Genomic DNA, 18,940 nt, shown 5'->3' on the forward strand with positions numbered 1-18,940 from the left:
AACCTTTGGATTTGGTTGTCTTAATAACTTTCTAATAAAGTAATTTGTTCAAATATGTATTTTTTTATTTTATTGAATCGCCCAATCAATGAATGAAGAAGTAATCAATGTTAATAAATTTGAAATTGCTCTCCTGAAAAGTTGCTGTTTTTGACTTGTATTCTTTATATTTAGCATGGTAGTTTTTTTAGCAGCTTTATTAACCAGTTACACAATCTTTCTTTGGAAATCTCTAACTTTTGTATATCTTTCGTGAAATATTTTTCAATTATCTCTGTTAAGTCTGTCTTGTCTGTTTTAAATTCTATGTACACTCTTCATTGAACTCCCTTTTATATTCGTAATCTTATGTAAAAATAATTTATTTTTAATTTTATAACGTTGTCTTTCCCGAAATGAGTTTTATATATTAAACTCATTGGGAATAATGTATTAAAAATATTATTTTGTATTATATTATCGCTCTAATAAAATATATATTTTTAAAAGTGACACTTAAATTCAAAGCAAATTTGAGTTAATTGAACCAGAGTTACGCAGGATGCACAGACAACCGAACTTAGTATTTTTGATGATCGATAGATATATATAGATGTAGATTATAAGGATAAGAGAGAAGGACCAGAAAAATAAGAAGAATTTCTTGAACAACTTCCTCACATTTGTTAACTAATATTAAAAAAATAAAACTTAATTGTTAATGGTTGATAAATACGCGTATGTCTTCGACTTCAATCAACTTCGTGCCTGTTATTGGTTTGACCGATAATTTTCCTGTCGTTTTGACATGTTTATGTAAATTCGTGAACACCGGTAATCATTATCCGAATATATTGAGCCCAGTCTTTATAAATTATTCTCGGGATTTTGCACGTTCTAAACTAGCGTTTATTTAAATCTGTGCCACTTGGTTACCATAATTTTTTCTTATTGTGATATCTATTTGCATTATTATACATTTTTTAAGTTTTATAATAACCCGCAAACACATAATGTTTTCTTAGAAAACAATAAGTTTCCGGTTCAAATGTAATAAAGTATTTCATAACTACGGTCCGTAGGCGTAGTAAAATTACACGAAATGTAAAAATAAGAGAAAAAGATTAAAATTTAAATACTATGAATTTGATTCATCGCAACGAGAACACCAACAATCCTATTTTTCTTCCGCCTCAAAACTCTTGATTTGAAATTAAAGATCATTTCGTCCGAACCACTAATATTAATAATTAAACCATGGATAAACTTGTTGAATTCCGCTGCACGCTTAGTACGCAAAAAAAATAAACAAATATCACTTGGTTTCGACTTACTTACTACAATAAATAACTATTCATATCGTGGGAGATGATAAAAGATACATTAATGTTCTATTTTTTTTTTCAATCAGTTCATATAAGTTTTAAGTTTAGGAAATACGCATAAATGATTAAAATAACCCCCTAAAACCTACACAGTGCATGTTTACTAAATTAAAATAACCCCCTAAAACCTATACAGTGCATGTTTTCTTAATCCCTCGACTTAAAAAGTTGTCTACATTAGATATTTAAGTTCAAATCAAGTGTTTTTTTGTTAAAGAGCCTTTGCATGCAGTGTAATTCGACAAGTTTACCAAAATAACTAGCTTAGCTCTGAAAGAATCTTTGCAGCAGTGAATATTATAATATGTTTTAATTGATATTGAATTAACTTTTTTAAATACTCATCATATGTAAAACACCATCTTTACTATAATTCTCGTGGCATTCCTGTATAAAACCCTACTTTAGAATACATCGATTTATCGTTACGCTGAAATAACAAAATACGTTTATCAAAAAAATCGTTTTTTACCAATGGATTTTTTATTTATTTTAATTTAAGTGTACATTCGGTATATCTAAAATATCCTTATCACTGATATGATCATTGAAAATATTTTTCTTTCCGCCAAAATATCATCTCTCAAAGTTGCCAGTAATAAAAACATATTGTAATGTTTAAAGATAGATTGTATAGTTGTATATTTACAAGTACAATATAGGTACTGCACGGAGAAAAATGAGTACTATAGTGATTTATTTTTGGGGTATTATGCCACTTTGCGCTACTTCCTTCTTTAGCCTCCTTTTGGGGAGGTAGCGCAAAACGGCAATACCCCAAAAATATATCACTATAGTACTTTTGGCCGTAAAAATCTCAAATCATGACCAAAAATCAGCGTTGCTAATTTATTAAGAATCTCTTCAAATTATTGGTAATCTGGTTAAAACGGGATTGCATGCTTTATAAATGAATTAACAGGTTTCCCGATAAACTTTTAGTAAATTATAAATATAGTATCATTATGTCGAAACACGTTTGAATGAAAATCTACATATTATTAAGGTAAATTCACGTGCATAATGTGAATTATGTGGTTGTTTTGTAACTAAGCTGCCTGTGCTATTGATATCTACCAAAGTAACTACCTACAAACCTTCCTATCACGAACATTTAAAAACAATTTACCGTTTGCAATCTCTCCAAATTACCGGGACAAAATAAAAATCAGAGCACAAATATTTACCAGCTTCAAATGAAACCTGCGTATTTTCTTTAGGTACCTATTAATAAATCTACTACCTACATAGACGAACGAATGAAAGGCAAAGATGAATCAAATAATAAACCGTCATCTCGTATGAAGGTATGTCATGTTCCGACGTTGAGTATCCCGCAGAGCGCGGGTTACACGGAGATGACTGTCATTTTAATCTAACCGTGATTAATTATTTTTAATGCTTCTGTGAAAAAAACCAGTACCTACCTACTATCAAAATAACCCGATAAAACCAATCTCATTTTACCTGCCATTAGGATTAAAATTGATTTAAACCGCCATAACACTGGAACATCCCTAGGCGGGGAATAAAATAATTGTTCAACAACCGTATTTTTACACATTTGCATAGAAAAAAAACATTTCAGAATGGTATAGCAGTTTAAATTTCCGCGCTCGCTTGGACAAGATAAAGATTATTTACCGGCATTTCTGACAGGCGACTCCAGCGCCGCCCTGGCGGTAATATAACCGAAGCTCATTGACGTTTTACGAATGTCATCGGAGTATTTTTAGGATTTTTGTAAACAAATTTTACAAGTGTTATTATCCGACATTGTGCTTGTAAATTAATATTTTTGTATTATTTTGACTTTTTATTTTACAGATACTGTTTATTTTGTTACAAACCAGTTTTTTTAAACTTGATTTCTTTGATATTCGTGTTGACAGTTTGAGGTTATCTACATTTAAAGTGGCCAAGAATTATAGAAATCGAGATAAGACCTGTGTTTTTAGATAAAATTAAGTCATCGTTTGTAGGTTTTGACGCGTGTGCATGAAACTAGTGTTTTAAAATAGAAGTAATAACACAATATATCATTGTTATTTACCTGTGATGAACATAAACAACTAATGTATTCAAAACAGTTGACATATCATCCTGACTCAGTGCTCCAAGAGTGTTTTAAAACACCTAAACTTCAGTGTACGGACTTTTGTCAAGCAGATTCTCTCTCATTCATTGAGAACTCAGTTTTTGAATTAGATAAAGTTCATGATCTGATTAGAGGTTGTGAGTCAACCAGCAAAAGTGACCTGAATAAACGAGGGAAGAAAGACTCTTCTAGAATGAGTACAACTAGTTTGAGTGGAGGAGTATTCAGACCCCGAGGTGCTCTAGCCAGGTCACTGTATGAGAAACATCAGAATGATTGTAAGCTGCGCCAACTTGACAAAGAGGAGGTAAGTCTCAAACCAAAAAATGTGTTATTATTGAACTGTTTACATTGCAGGACATGTTGCCTTTGGGTTACCTTTTGCATATGCTTTGTGCTTTGATTTGTGATAAGACAATCAATATTATCCTATCTCTTGTATATTATTAACCGTCTTTTGATTTTTGACGGGTCGATAATACAATTGAAAAAAGTTTGTTATTTGAGTTCCAGTACCACAGCGGGTAGCGGGTAAAGTAGAGGTGTACCGTGTTATATTATTCTTATGCTATCACAATAGCTTTTTACAATTACTCTACACAGAAAATAATTACCAAAATAATTCCCCTATGGCCTGAGTCATCTTTGAGAATCCTGTGTGAGGGGTCTTTTTGGGGAGAGAAAGAAGTGAACACCCATGTTGTAGGAGGAAGGAAACACAAAGGCCGGCAAATCATTCCACAGCCGAGCTGTCGAACTCAAGAACGAGTCGCAGAAACAACCCATTCTTATGCGACAAATGTCAACCGTGTACAAATGTTAGGCTCTCGTTTCGCATGTTTCCCAATTATAAACCAGTGCAGAAATGATCAATGAAGTTAATTCCTCGGATTATCTTCCATTGAAATACTGATAGAACAATGACAACATTCCCATCCATCGCCTGTGCTCCAAAGATTGCAATCCGTTTGTTAAGAGTGATCTATCAAACGGATGGCCTGTTTCTGCACAGAGTCAAGGGTTTTTTCATGTATTCTGGGCCCCCAGACCACAGGTGGCTGCCAAATTTAACAGTGGGGCACACTTGCTATTTGTACAGTGTCAACAGTTGAGTTCCTATTATAGTATCTGCGGGACCTATACAACACGCCCAGCTTCGGAAAGGCTAACTTGATTTTGGCTACGATGAAGCCCCCGTGCCTGAGCTGATCGCTTAGATTCACACCGAGCATATCATTGGATGTTGGAGGAGAACTTCCATTAAAGGAGACTAAATTGTTATTTCAATCCCTTTTAGACATTCTTCTTCTTTTGATAATAAAATAAGTGACAATTTGCAAGAAAGCTAACTGTCCGGGGTCAGTAAGATCATAATACTTCAAGTATTGTGACCAGTTGTAAGATGGAAGGATTAGGGATAGGGGGAAGGAAAACGATTGGGATAAATTAACTTTTCACATTTGGTCACTATAACATTTCAAGCAACGTTTCATTTCTTAATTGTGAGATATCATCGAGACTATACTGAAAGTATGTTCCACGCTGGACAACACTTATCCAAAAATATGAATGAGATTCTTAACTATAACAATTACAAATCTAATCTGAAGCTCTTAGAGGTTACCGATAACTGTCCCAGAGAGAGGTTGTATGTGACATCATCATTCTAGTATCTTCTATCTTTTTCATTTTCATTCGAGACATTTGAAAAGGAAGATTTTTATGTGTAAACATTTTAGAACAATTGTTGATGACGTCGCATGCAATCTCTATCTGGGACTACTGTATCCTAGAGCTGACTACTTTTAATGGTGCTTTTCCTTGATTATGATGAAATCTCTTGACCATAATTACTGGTGTTGTTGGGTCACTTTAGGTACCCTCAATTTATCATAATAGTATGGTATTAGAATCAAAAAGCATTAGGTACAGATTAATTTTGCAACAATAACTAAAAATCATTTTAAATGTATATTCCTAGATTGTCTTCTTTGACAAAATGTGAAATTCATTTTACCTCTGTGCATTCTACGCCAAAATTTTATATATTTTATACAGATCTCAGGAACAAACGTTGCAAAATTATTTAGCATATACATAATTGACTGATGTTTCATCCTCTTTTTCTAGTCCTCCAATTATTTTACTAATTTCATCTAGACTATTTATACTGTCCCTGTTCTGAAAGAATATATTATAAACTATCGTTAACGCTAATATTAACCCTAACAATGTTTTCAGCAAGAACAGGAACAAGGGTTTCCAAGAAATTTGTTTCATGATTACTTTTTTATCCTAGCTTTTCTACCCAGTACTTATATTTATTATATACATATAATATATATAAATACTATAAAGTACTTATAATTAAATTACAGTGAATACTGCGTAAACTTCATCCATTATGTTGAAAGAGGTTAACTTATGCGTGCCTAACAAGTATACCCTTGGGAAATCCCATGCACTTTTTATGCTCTGAAAGCGAGGACTTCTGCCTGTTAGAATGCGCCAATCAACAAAGCGACTCAACAATGTTGTATTGATCATTGATATTTTCAACGTCACTTACAGTTTAGCAACTCGTCATCTTTTGACGCATGTCACAAATTGGTAAAACTGCTCCCTTCTATTTATACTTCTACTCTGCTATATTTTCTGAAAATCTTTTCTATTTCTACCAACATAACATAACACAATACTGTCACCTCTCATTTGATATTATTGCCTTTATTATTTTTAAATCTTCCATATACACTTGTTATGTACTTACTTCTACTTTTTTACATATTTTTATATTTTTACCATTCCTCATTTACTGTACCTTCATATGTTCCAAATATGTACCTTCTCTGTAATATATTGATGTATATCAGCTTTATGAATTTATTTAAATAATAAATATGTCTTCATCAACCACACCCATTAATATAAAAAACCTAGATAGGTCTTTGTCTGGAAAGCAATCATTTGATACACCTACTTACTGAATTTTAAACTTTATCATAATATGTAAAGGAACTGAATTTTTGGAAGTAATCCAAATGATAATGAAGACTGAGGAGAACTTTTTGTTTTTGTAATTACCGCACATGAGTCTTTGACGGTATCCGTGGTCGACGGGTAAGGCTCCCCACTAGCAAGCTGGAGGTCGAGGGTTCAAATCCCAGTGTGCACCAGTAAATTTTATTTGATTAATTTCTGCTATTTTTCACAATTTAGTAATTTAATAATAATATGTGGTATATTACAGAGTGGAATATACTGTCAGTATTCCCCTGGTGTAAGACCACCATTCAGCAGTGGAACGTTGCTTGAAATGGCTTTAACCTTGTATGGTGACCAGATCTGAATATCCAGGGAGTTTCCCACCTTCCTCTTTCCCATCTCCTTCCCCTCCCAACTACCTTCAGCCTCACAAATCCCAATTGGAGAACAGTGTGGTATTCACATATATTTTTTTTTAAACTGCCTGTAACTAACTAACTAACTAACCATCACGCCGTTTCCTCGCAGGGGTAGGCAGAGAGGACGGACCGCCAAACAACTCGGTCTTAGCACACACTTCTTGCCTCATTTACATTCATACATCGTCTCATACATACTCTTCTATTATTCTGACTCTTGAAATGGCCCAACTCGAGTATCTGATTCACTTGATCGTGCCATGTCTTCCTCGGGCGTCCCCGACTTCTGCTACCATTCGCATTTGCATCATATATCCACCTTACACTCCTATCTTCGCTCATTCGCTCTACATGCCCAAACCATCTAAGCGTCCCTTTCTTAATCTTACTCATTAGCCTGTAACCAGTGGGACTGATAACTAATGACTAAAACGCAATACGTGGCGAGGAATTGGGTATGAAGGGTATGTTGGATATTTTGGTAAAGAATTGGGGAGGGGAAGAACATGGAAAAGAGAAAGGTTGAGATGTTACGAAAAAAGGTATTAGTGTAATGATCTCAAGTGTGTCCTCCGGTATCTCATCTACCAAATATTGACTTTTTCTTCTCAATAGCGTAACGATGATCAACCAAGGATTCATCTTCTTGTTTTGAAAAATCTGTACCATATTATAGATTTGGGTAATATTCAAATGAAGACTTATTGAAAATAATAATAATTGTCTCCAACTAATTTTTTATATATTTCTGCCTATCGTGGTATAAATAAAACGGCATAATCTTTCGTAGAGTATGCAGATTATCTGAAGGTTTATATGCGCTTGATTAAATACTGCTCTTTGAAGTAAACACTCCCGAAATAAGTAGTGTTATCGGCGCTTCCACCAAGAGAACCGTTGTGTCAGAGTGCAAAATTGAATCCTACTTTGAATATTAACGTAATGATTTGATTGAAACAATACTTACAATTAAACTTTTTTTCAGCATATAAGAACGTTGGTACCGGTTTCACTCTGTCACCGTCTTTCTCGAACCGGTCTGAAGACACTCTAGGACGGGTTGTTTCACGGAATTTGAACAATTCATCAAAATAAGAGTGGATTTGAAAGTTCTCTGAAGGTTATATTCAAGTTCTAATATATCATTATTGGCCAGCTGTTTCACAAAACTGAAATGGAATAGAACCTTCACGAACTTGAAAATCAACTTTGAAATTTGACGAATTGTTCAAATTCTGTGTAAAAACCCGTCCTTTTTTTTTTTTTATAGTGAATACCTCACAAGAGTCCCAACTGCTCCCGTCTGGAGCCAGTGAGACTATGGCATCCCCAATTGAGGGATGTTGTGAGGCTGAAGGTAAGTGGGGAAGGGAAAGAGGAAGCTGGGGAAGTACCTGGCTATTCAGATCTAGTCACTAAACACGGCTAAAGCCATTTGGAGCAACGTTTCAATTCTGAATGGTGGTCTTACACCAGGGCGATACTGGTAGTATCTTCCACTCTGGAACGTGCCGCAAATATACTTTATATTATTTTAATTAATTAATTGTGAAATAACACAAATTAATCAAATAAAATTTATTTGCGCACGCCGGGTTCGAACCCGCGACCAAGGTGTCCTAAGACAAGGTGGACATTCTGATGATGGCCGTAAGGGATTGTCGGTTGAAAATAGTACGGCCTAACAATAAAATGTGGTAAAAAGGTTAAATAATTGTTAGATCATCACAATTGCATTTCACAATTAAAAAAAAACAACAAAAATTGCAGTTTAAAAATAAAAATACTGACGTATTGGACTTGTTCCTGATAATATAGTATGCTCTGTTCACGCTTGTGGTAATGCGAAATATCAAGGGGTTATAGATAAGAAAATATAAAGAAACAATATTTATGAAGTTTTATTTCCTTAGAGCCTAAATAAAAATAAATCATGATTTCTACCTCTGTAAAAGGACAACAGTTTAAAGTTTTATTTTGTTACTAACCCCTACCTTTACAAGTGTTATTCGAGCACATGCTAACACGGGGATCTGTCCGCCGAGCAAATCCGCAGACGACCATCTCATAATGTTACAGTGATGGTATGATGTCTAGGGATTTTTTTCTGAATCTAGGGAAAAAAAATTTTTAGGGAAGTTGGAAAAGAACAAAATCTATGGAAATTTTCAAACTGTGAAATTCACCTCATACAAACTCATTCTGAAATCTGGTAAATTTTTGATCTGAAATATAGGAAAAATAATTTTTGGTCATATCATATCTGAATAATCTCATGCTCATCAACTGCGAATGGTGTCATGCTCGGCGAGTCGATCCGTTGCGTACACGGATCGGCTCGTGACGGACAGATGCACAGCGGACCGATGGATCTATCCGTCGCAGGAATACACGGGCGGATCCGTGTGTGAATTCTGCCCATTAGTAAGCGAAAAGTAAAGCTAGTCTCACACGTCCTTATATGCCCATGTTTTTACCAAAAAATAATAAATTCTCTGTTTGAAACCTTTATATGATTTTTCTCTTAGGTTTCAATAAAAAAACACTCCCTGAAATTTCGTTGCATGAATGTGGAACACAGTAACTACTAAACTTATAGTACCTTTTTTAATTGTATTAATCGCTCTTTTTAATTACTACCGCGTTTCTGATTTTCTTGCTTAATTCTTCATTCTGCAAAGGACTCTTCTCTACACTGAGTAATGTAGGTATATCCATGTTAAGGCTCCGCCCGCAGTGTTCAGCATTCAGGAGGCTGTAGCCGGTGCCGCCCCAGAGTGCCGTTAGGGCGCGTGTGCCCGTATGGGTAATGCATCGGATCTACATAAAAGGAGAACCGTGTCAAATTTTAACCTCACACCTTCTAACCCTCATCCCACCTACTGCTCCCCTGGTTCCTCGTCCCGTATCTCACTTCCTGCGAAACTCTGTCTCATATTGTATCTCAATTCCGGCGAAACTCGCTCTCTCTGGAGGAAACGCTGCTCAATAAGGATATACGGTGTTCGAATTTCTCTCTACACTGTTCAACATATTTTATCCAAGGATAACTGATTACATAAACTGTTGATACATTTAATGTACATTAAGTAAATGGTAAAAACTTGTTTGATTAGCGATTTCGTAATATTGCCATACAACCATTGAATAAGTTACGATAAACAAGTACTCCATTGTGAGATGTGCAAGTTATTGTGAAATGCGTAATATTAACCACAAGCTAAAATCAATTTTACCGGGCTATGCTAGTTTTTGTTCTCTAATTAGTAAAAAATAATTGAGTGCATTTACAGGTTTTAAAAATAAAAGTCTATAAATATCAACCCCTAAAAACAAATATAACAAATTATACTATATTACCTCTATTTTTAAACGTTTTTTAACACTTAAAATAAACTTTTTTTGTTTGACTGGGGATTAAACCTTCCTACTCAGGAACAGAAGTCAAAAACTCTACCAACCTCGCCAAATTCCGATATTTATTTCGTATATTAACTGCTCTAATGTCATCTATTTCAGAGTTAAGCGTATTTTTAGGTGTATGTGTGTACGTGATTGCCACCAAAAGTTGATGGAATGCAATGTCATTGACAACGTGTCTATCCACTGAGTCGGGAAGTGGCTTAATTTTCGCTTCTAAGATTTACATTCATTCATTACCGAAAACAAAAGTGAGATTCCAACAGATGTATTTATTAGTATTTTTACGTATATAATTTTGAACTGATCTGTATACCTACGAATATAAATGTTAATTTGGCGAGGAATTTCATATTTATGTATATGTATTCGGCATTTATGTAATTTAGTCTATGGTATTAGGTATATATATTATTTTTATTATTACATGTTTTCGTGTCATTTATCAATACTACAGATACCAATTCATTTTTACTACTCTTATTAAAAAAACATTTGTTATGTTAAAAAAATCAATACGTAAGAACACTTGTGTTGTTTTTCGTTTATTTGAGGGGTTTTTTTAATTGTCATTTCCTTTTTTTTTCATTTTATTAAAAACCAGTTAAATTTTTGTAATTTGTCAACATGTCAATAATTTCAGGGCTTCTAAATGGATACATATTTTGGACATGTAGGTAAACCGTGAATATATATTTATTTTTATTTTAACCCCTTCAAAACCAGTGTTCTTCACAAGGAACATGAAGGAAAAATATATATTTATTGATTCTGTGTATAAAATAGCCCCTTATTTTGTATATCGCTTGTGGAGGATATTCCTTATGAATTATTTATTCTGGTCAGTTTTCTTTCATCATCTTTATATTTATTCATGTCATTTATAACAAATAGCAAAAAAGTAATCACGCTGTGCTGTCACAAGGCAGCTTTTCTGCAGGTTATACCATTTTTATTTAATTTAATAAACATAACACAAAATAATCATTTTTTTGTTAAATTTAGTTAAATTTCATTTCACGACAATGTCTATCCGTAATACACTGGTCTCTTCCTCTGATTGTAGCTGTTTACTTTATAATGTTACATTGTGAACGTTTTTTTTAAAATAAATAACTGGATTATGTTTTATTCCTAAATAATAATTTTAAAATAACCCTTTGAGGCCTAAAAATAGTAACAATCAAATTTCGGAAAATCTAAACTATTAGGCAAAATATATCACAATTATCTATAAATAACTATCTATTATAGGTGTTATCAAGCATAAAATGTGATCTTTATATGGAAACAAATGTGCCATGCTGAAAGGGTTAAATGTTCTTCATAAGAATCCCTATGGATTTACTGCGTTTCTTACAAGATGTAATTTTTACCCCGCAGCAACCTCCCACATATCAGAAAATAATAAATTTGGATATCACATCTCTAGGGGTAGGCGGGAGCAAGGTAAGTTGTACAGGAATTCCTTCTCCGGTATGTAAATTCCCTCCCTCCTGTAAAGCCGGCAACCCGCATGCTCCTCCTCGCGCAGTACACCTCATCTGCTGTCGATCTTGTGGATTCTGCATTATATTAAGGCGTACACGAAATATTGTATTATTTTTCTGACGGTATGTCGACTTTAGCACAAAAACACATCTTCTATCTACTTTTTTTCTTTAAAAAATATATATTATGTACTTGAATATGTGTTTTAATTTTAAGGTTTCGCGATATTCTGACTGAGCATATCTCCGTTTAAGTGTGGTCGTTTTAAAGTAAGCTTCAATTTAAGTAAAATAATTTAAAGTTATAATCTCTTCTCTTGGTGTGGATGGTCTTTTTGTAGAAAAGAAGGAGTAAACCTGGATTTTGAAGGAACCCGTGTGGTAGGAGGGATGAAACGCATGCAATGTGACGAATGCCAACTGCGTATACATGCTGGCGTGTTTCCCGACTGTGCGCTGATGCCAAAAGAATCAATGACGCTAGTTCCTCGGAGCATTTTCAATTAAAATACAGATAGAACAAGAACTGCCTTCTCACTCGACGCCTGTTATTCTCTTAAGATTGCAATCCTCAATTTAGCACATCCTTAGCACCCTTGAGGTGATTTCTCACGAAAACGGTACTATATAAATTAGCAAAATATTATTAGCGTACTTTGTTTGTGGACACCTTATTGTGGATTTCAATCGTCTTTTATAAAAGAAACTATATTTTGAGTATATTGCCTTTCCTGTTAATATAAGATATATTTGATCTTATTATTTAGCATGTAATCACACCACTTTCAATATAATATGCTTTCGCCATACTTACAAAAAACATTATTTAACTTCACCTATGGCAACTATGGCAGAATAAGTATGTTCATTTTACTAATAACTCACCTCCATGCATTTTTGTTTAAATATTATAAACATATTTTATAATTAGAGTTTGCTAGTTCCTAGTATCCTTAACCTTGTGGACATAGACAAAATATGCTTCATAATAATTTAATTTAAATTTTATTCACTAAATGTATAATGCGTAAAATGTATTACATATTCGTAGAATGCATTTGCTTTTTGGCTTGCAATATTTACAATACATGAACAAATACAGTTTAAAAATTGCTTATATTGCGTTCAGTAATTAAATGTTACAATTTAAGTTTTTACTCATTAAGTTATTCCAATAAAATAAATATTCATCCTAGACTTGCAGAAAAGTCAATAGATAATAAAATTAAAATATGATATATTTATCCAAGACACAGTCTAGATTGCATTTTGTTTGAGTTGAATCTAGCGATCACGCATAAAGATAGCAGCCTATAAACGTGGGCGGTGAGAAAATGAAGACAATGTTGGTAACTCCTTATTCCTCCAACAGTTAAACCTAGGTCAGTGGTAATTAACTTTAATTCAATACCGTTAAAAGAGGAACTCCTTAATGCTATAAAAAAATATAATAGGTCTTGCGAAAATATTGGGGACAAACTAAACACGGGAACAATCGGATTGTCTGGCCCAATTACACCCATATACGTCTCAGAACTCCTCACGTCTAAAGGCAAACGGCTTTGGTATCTAGCTCGCCAACGTGCGACGGAATGTAAATATAGGTACGTCTGGACGAAAGCAGGTCTAATCTACATGAAAAAAGATGACTCTTCTCGACCTATATTAATAGACTCAGAACAAGCTATACCGAAGCTCTGACTACCTGCTCTTTATTCTGATTATCGTGATAAAACTACTGACTACCGCTTTATATCGCCATTTCATACTCTATTACATAACAGCACTATATTATATGAACACCTAGGTTTTTGCATAACTCCAATTTGTACTGGAACAATTTTAATCATAATTTTAATTTTAACTTTAATTTTAATCTTTATTCTCTCTAGAATGGTAACTACACTTATTATAAGATTATTATTTGATTTATTAGTAATATTACTAATAATTCGGCAAAAGAGAACTCTAATCAACATATTTTATATAACCCAGATATTACTTATTTTTCATACTTATACTACTTTTTACTGTCTTTTGAAAGAGAAAATGCCACACACCAACTACATACGTTATTTATTTCCTGGATTTTATTTCAGATATTATTTCTTACTCATATATATTTTAATTTTCCTAATTACATCATTTTGTTTACAGTTTTGTCGCTACATATTTCGTACTACAAGTATTTATATGATAATAAAATACTGTTTTATAACTTAACCCAGAAAACAACAATTAATTTTTGAATTCTAATGGTAATAAACGATCTTCAACATGAAATCGATAGTATCTTAGTGCCAAATACTGAAATAATTTTTGAAAACATTAACAAAATTATGCAATTTAATTGGGAATCTAATAGGATTAATATTGTTCATCAAAATATTAGAACGATGGGAAACTTGGATGATTTTCTTATATTTTTGGAAAAAATAAAAGCTGTGGTAAAGTTCCATGTACTAATTCTCACTGAATGCAGGTTAAATGATTCATACATAGCCAAACAAATTTCAGGCTATAACGAATACCATACAACATCGCATATTAACCAAAATAGCGGAGTAGTAGTATATATCGACAACACATTAAATTCCTTAGTACAAGAAATAAACATAAATCAGTGTAATTGTTTAAAAATCAACATTAATGAAAATTTAGGTATCCTAGCTATCTACCGATCACCATCGTTCAATGACATCCAAGATTTCCTGGAAAATCTTATTGGTGAGTTAAAAAAAACTAAGGATTATGCACAATATGTATTGATCGGGGACATGAATATAAATACTATAGGAGAAGTATTGCATAGGCAGTCCGACGACTACTTATGTGCTATGGCTGAAAGTAACTTTATTTCCAATATTAATTCTCCAACTAGGGTACAAGGTAGCTCTAGCTCATGTTTGGATCATATATATACCAGAAATATAACAAATTCAAATGCATTTGTAATACATAATACAATCACTGATCATTACACCACTGCAATCAGTATCCCAAACTCAACACCCAAAAAACATAAAATTAATCACAAACAGATTATCGATTATGAGGCTTTATTAAATGATCTTAATAATAAAAATTGGGAATATGTTTATAAAGAGACTGAAGTTAACAATGCTCTAAACTATTTTATTAATGAAATCAATACATTCATAACAAAACACACAATAACTAAACGCATTCCATATAGTAAAATACATCTCACACCATGGATTACCAACGGCATTGTTAAATCTATACACAAAAGAAATCACCTTCATAAAATAGCTAAACGAGACCCATTGAACGATACTAAACAGCAAAACTATTACCGTTACCGTAATATTTGCAAAACCGTTATTCGCAAATGTAAAGAGCGTTATTATAAATTCTTACTTGATAAGGATAATTCCAGCAAAAACATGTGGAATGTTGTCAGAGACATAACTAAAAGTAAAAGAAATACCAATGCATCTGTAACTGAATTAAATACCGGAAATTTGATTATAACTGACAATCAATCAATTTCATGTCATACTAATCAATATTTTGCATCTGTTGGATCAAATCTAGCAAAAAAAATTTTATTAGAAACCCAGAAAACGGAAGACTCTTTAGCATCGACAATTGAAACAAAGGAACAATCTTTTTCATTTAATATTAAACCAACTACTGTAGAAGAGGTCTTAAAAATAATCAACGGCCTTAATACTACACATGCAAAGGGTCCAGATAGTCTAAATACACAAATACTAAAAAAAAATAAAAATCAGATTTCTGCTCCGCTATCATATATTTACAACTTAAGTTTTGCATCAGGAATATTTCCTGATCACTTCAAAAAATCAATAATTGTCCCAATTCACAAAAGTGGACCTAAATCTCTTGTAGAAAACTATAGGCCAATATCACTATTAAGCGCGATATCCAAAGTCATTGAAAAGCTTTTCAAAACTAGGTTAAACGAATATGTGGAGAAACATAACATTCTAAGTCCTAACCAATACGGCTTTCGGTCGGGTAAGGGAACGGATGATGCCATCGCATGTCTCACTGAAACTATTGCAGGGAATATGAACCATGGCAAGAAAACTATTGCCCTTTTCCTGGACCTGGCCAAGGCATTTGACACTATATCTCATAAAATTCTTTTACAGAGACTTAGAAATATAGGAATAAAGGGAAAAGCTTTTCAATGGATAGAAAGTTATATATCTAATAGATTTCAACAAACCAGAATTAACGAGGCTATTAGCACTTCACTAAAATACACTTTTGGGGTACCACAAGGAAGTACACTTGGGCCCCTTCTCTTTATTATATACATAAACGAACTTTGTAACCAACACATTGGTGGCAAAATTATCACGTTCGCTGACGATACAGTTATTTTGTTTGAAGGAGATGATTGGATAGAAACACACCACCTTGCGAACACAGGTATAAACAGAGTAAAACAGTGGCTAGACAGTAATTTGCTTACACTAAACATACAAAAAACAAAATATCTCACATTTAGCGCTACCCTTGCAGGTCAACCCAAAACACCTCATCACCTCACAATACATAATATTAAGTGTAGCCTTGGAAATAATAACCATACTTGTAAATGCGAAACCCTTGAATGTGTTAAATCTATTAAATATTTAGGTATAATAGTGGATAACCATCTTAAATGGAAACAACAAATTGAAAACACAGCTAATAAAGTGCGCAAGCTTATTTATATATTTATAGCATTGCGGGAAATTATAAAAACTCAAGACATTAAAAAATATACTACGGGCTCTGTAACTCCGTCATAACCTACGGTTGCATTGGATGGGGTGGAACAGGATTAACAATATTATACCCGCTACTGAAGGCACAGAAATCCATTCTACGCGTCATTATGAAGAAACCCTTCAGATACTCGAGCGACGCTCTCTTCAAGGAGTTTAATGTGCTTGATGTTCGACAGTGTTACATAAAAAAAATAACAATCTGCGTCCACAAAAATAAAAACAAAACGATAACAGTCGATCATAATCATCACACCAGAAGTAAGAGCAGAAACGACCTTTCTATTCCAACTAGCAATACTGCGGCTTATCAAAAAGTTTTCTCATACCTGGGACCAAAAATATACAACAAAATCCCCTCTCAATTTAAACTATGTGAATTATCAGCCTTCGGTACTAAAATTACTAAATGGTTATTAGACTTAGGTAGGACAGATTCCGAAAAATTATTAAAAAACGTAGTCTGAGTTGATTTCCTCGATTTTGTATTTTGTATTTACCTAAAAAATATTTTTTTTATTTTTCTTTCTTACATTGATATATTATATTTTTATTTTATATTTTACATGTACCTATCTGGATTTTATTGTTCATTACTGCTAAATTGTATTTTCCTAAAAAAATATTTTCTTTCTATTTTTCTTTCTTACATTTATATGTTATATTTTAATTTTATTTTATATTTTACATGTACCTACCTGGAATTATGTACACGCAACCTGCCAATTTGACTGTCCTAAAACGGGAAACTTCCTAGTTGGACAGTCAAAGCTTCCTTTTATATTTGTATATCTTGTATGTAATAAATGTAATAATAATAAAAATAAAAAAATAAAAAAAACTCTTATTTCGAAGAGTTAAATATGACCCAAGGTGATAGGGTCCCATTAACTCAGTTGGTAGAGCGGTATCCCGGCAAGACGAGTGTCCTAGGTTTCAAGTCCTAGATGTGACTATCTTTTTTCTAATTTTTCTGTTTCAAATATTCGTTTAAGAATCGCTTATATTGTCTTCAATAATTAAATATTACAATTTGTGGTTTCACTCGTTAAGTTATTCCAATAAAATAAACTTACATTTGTTTTAAACCACTTACACATTGCTCTACTGGTTTCAGAAGTGCCCTTCCTTCATCAAATTAAAACTAACTAATATTCGTGATGAAGGAAGTGGACTTTTGAATCCAGTAGAGCAATATGCTAAAATAAATTGGTTTAAAAGAAATTTGTGTTTATATTTTATTATATATATATTCGTTTGTTTAGAAGCCTTCCTTACTCTATAAATTATGAGAAATGATTTTTATCTTTATGTACCTACTCTGTAAGATATCATAATTTAAATTTGATTTATAGGACATTATCAGAATACGGAGAATCGATCTGTTTTATTTCATGTAGGTACCGTAATATTATATCATAAAGTTTATAACCAATAATCATGTGAGTACTTAGTGTACTTACTTAAATATGTATTTTGCAGGGTTATCAGTCATCAGTCCATCACTGATAATTTAATAAATTTCTTAAAACTACCCCACCCCCATTTCCCACCCTTTAAAGCAGAATTTTAATTCTTAATCAAATTTTATGGCCTCTACATTTTTATATTGGTACTTTGTTTACATTATCTGTTTTTATATTTTTAATCTGTGTGTTTTTTTTTAGATTTTTGTTTTTCTCTCAACTCCACTTTGTGTATTATATTAGATTTTTGAAGTGAAACTTCTTTACCCGCGTCATGCAATTTCGAGTACCGGAGTAAAACCAACTCATGACCGAAACGAAAATGCGGGACCGATTAAAGTTCATTTGATCTAGTCAAAGTTTTGAAGTAAAATATAAATGCTTCTTAGCTCATCTCGACAACTGGCGTTGGTGGTGTAATGGTCAGCGTAGTTGCTTTCCAAGCAGTTGATCCGAGTTCGATTCTCGGCCATCGCACATAATTTTTTTGTTTTTAACGCCTTTTTTTTTTTCAATGGTTGACCATAATATCAATCCACTAAGTAATATTTTAGGCCTGTAGCATACTTGAAAAGTTAAAGAATGATATAAAATTTTTTATGATGTTAACGATAAAAAAATAAAAAAAAACATAAAATTACCATAAAAAATGGGCCAACGGCACGCGGTGTTCCCAAGCGGTCACCCATCCAAGTACTGACCGCGCCCAATGTTGCTTAACTTCGGTGATCGGACGAGAACCGGTGTGTTCAACATGGTATGGTCGTTGGCAAACGCTAAACAATATTAATTTCTATTCTACCTGCCAATAAATATATGAAAATTAGTATAAAAAAGCCCTAATAATACTGAAAACATTAGCAAGGTGTGTGCGACGTTGATAAAAATAATCATTACATACGCGCTTGAAAAAGATCGTAATTACATCCATA

At 33.0% G+C, this 18,940-nt stretch overlaps 1 protein-coding gene and 1 non-coding gene across 2 annotated transcripts in view; one reads left to right on the forward strand and one right to left on the reverse strand.

Moving 5' to 3' along the window:
- Window positions 1-3,076: 3,076 nt before the first annotated feature.
- Window positions 3,077-18,940, forward strand: part of LOC149422527 (protein-L-histidine N-pros-methyltransferase) — a 268,633-nt gene continuing 252,769 nt past the window's right edge. The window contains exons 1-2 of the mRNA XM_089633847.1: window positions 3,077-3,107; window positions 3,192-3,769. Of these exons, the coding sequence (XP_089489973.1) occupies window positions 3,440-3,769 (330 nt within the window). The 5' untranslated portion in view covers window positions 3,077-3,107; window positions 3,192-3,439. The remainder of the gene's footprint in view (window positions 3,108-3,191; window positions 3,770-18,940) is intronic.
- Window positions 18,661-18,779, reverse strand: LOC149422528 (5S ribosomal RNA). Its single transcript, XR_016302448.1, has one exon. It is a non-coding gene; the product is annotated as a 5S ribosomal RNA (ribosomal RNA).

Source organism: Hesperophylax consimilis, chromosome 7, assembly GCF_061612785.1.
Source record: "Hesperophylax consimilis isolate HC1 chromosome 7, BYU_Hcon_1.0, whole genome shotgun sequence".
NCBI classification, from domain to species: Eukaryota; Metazoa; Arthropoda; class Insecta; order Trichoptera; family Limnephilidae; genus Hesperophylax; species Hesperophylax consimilis.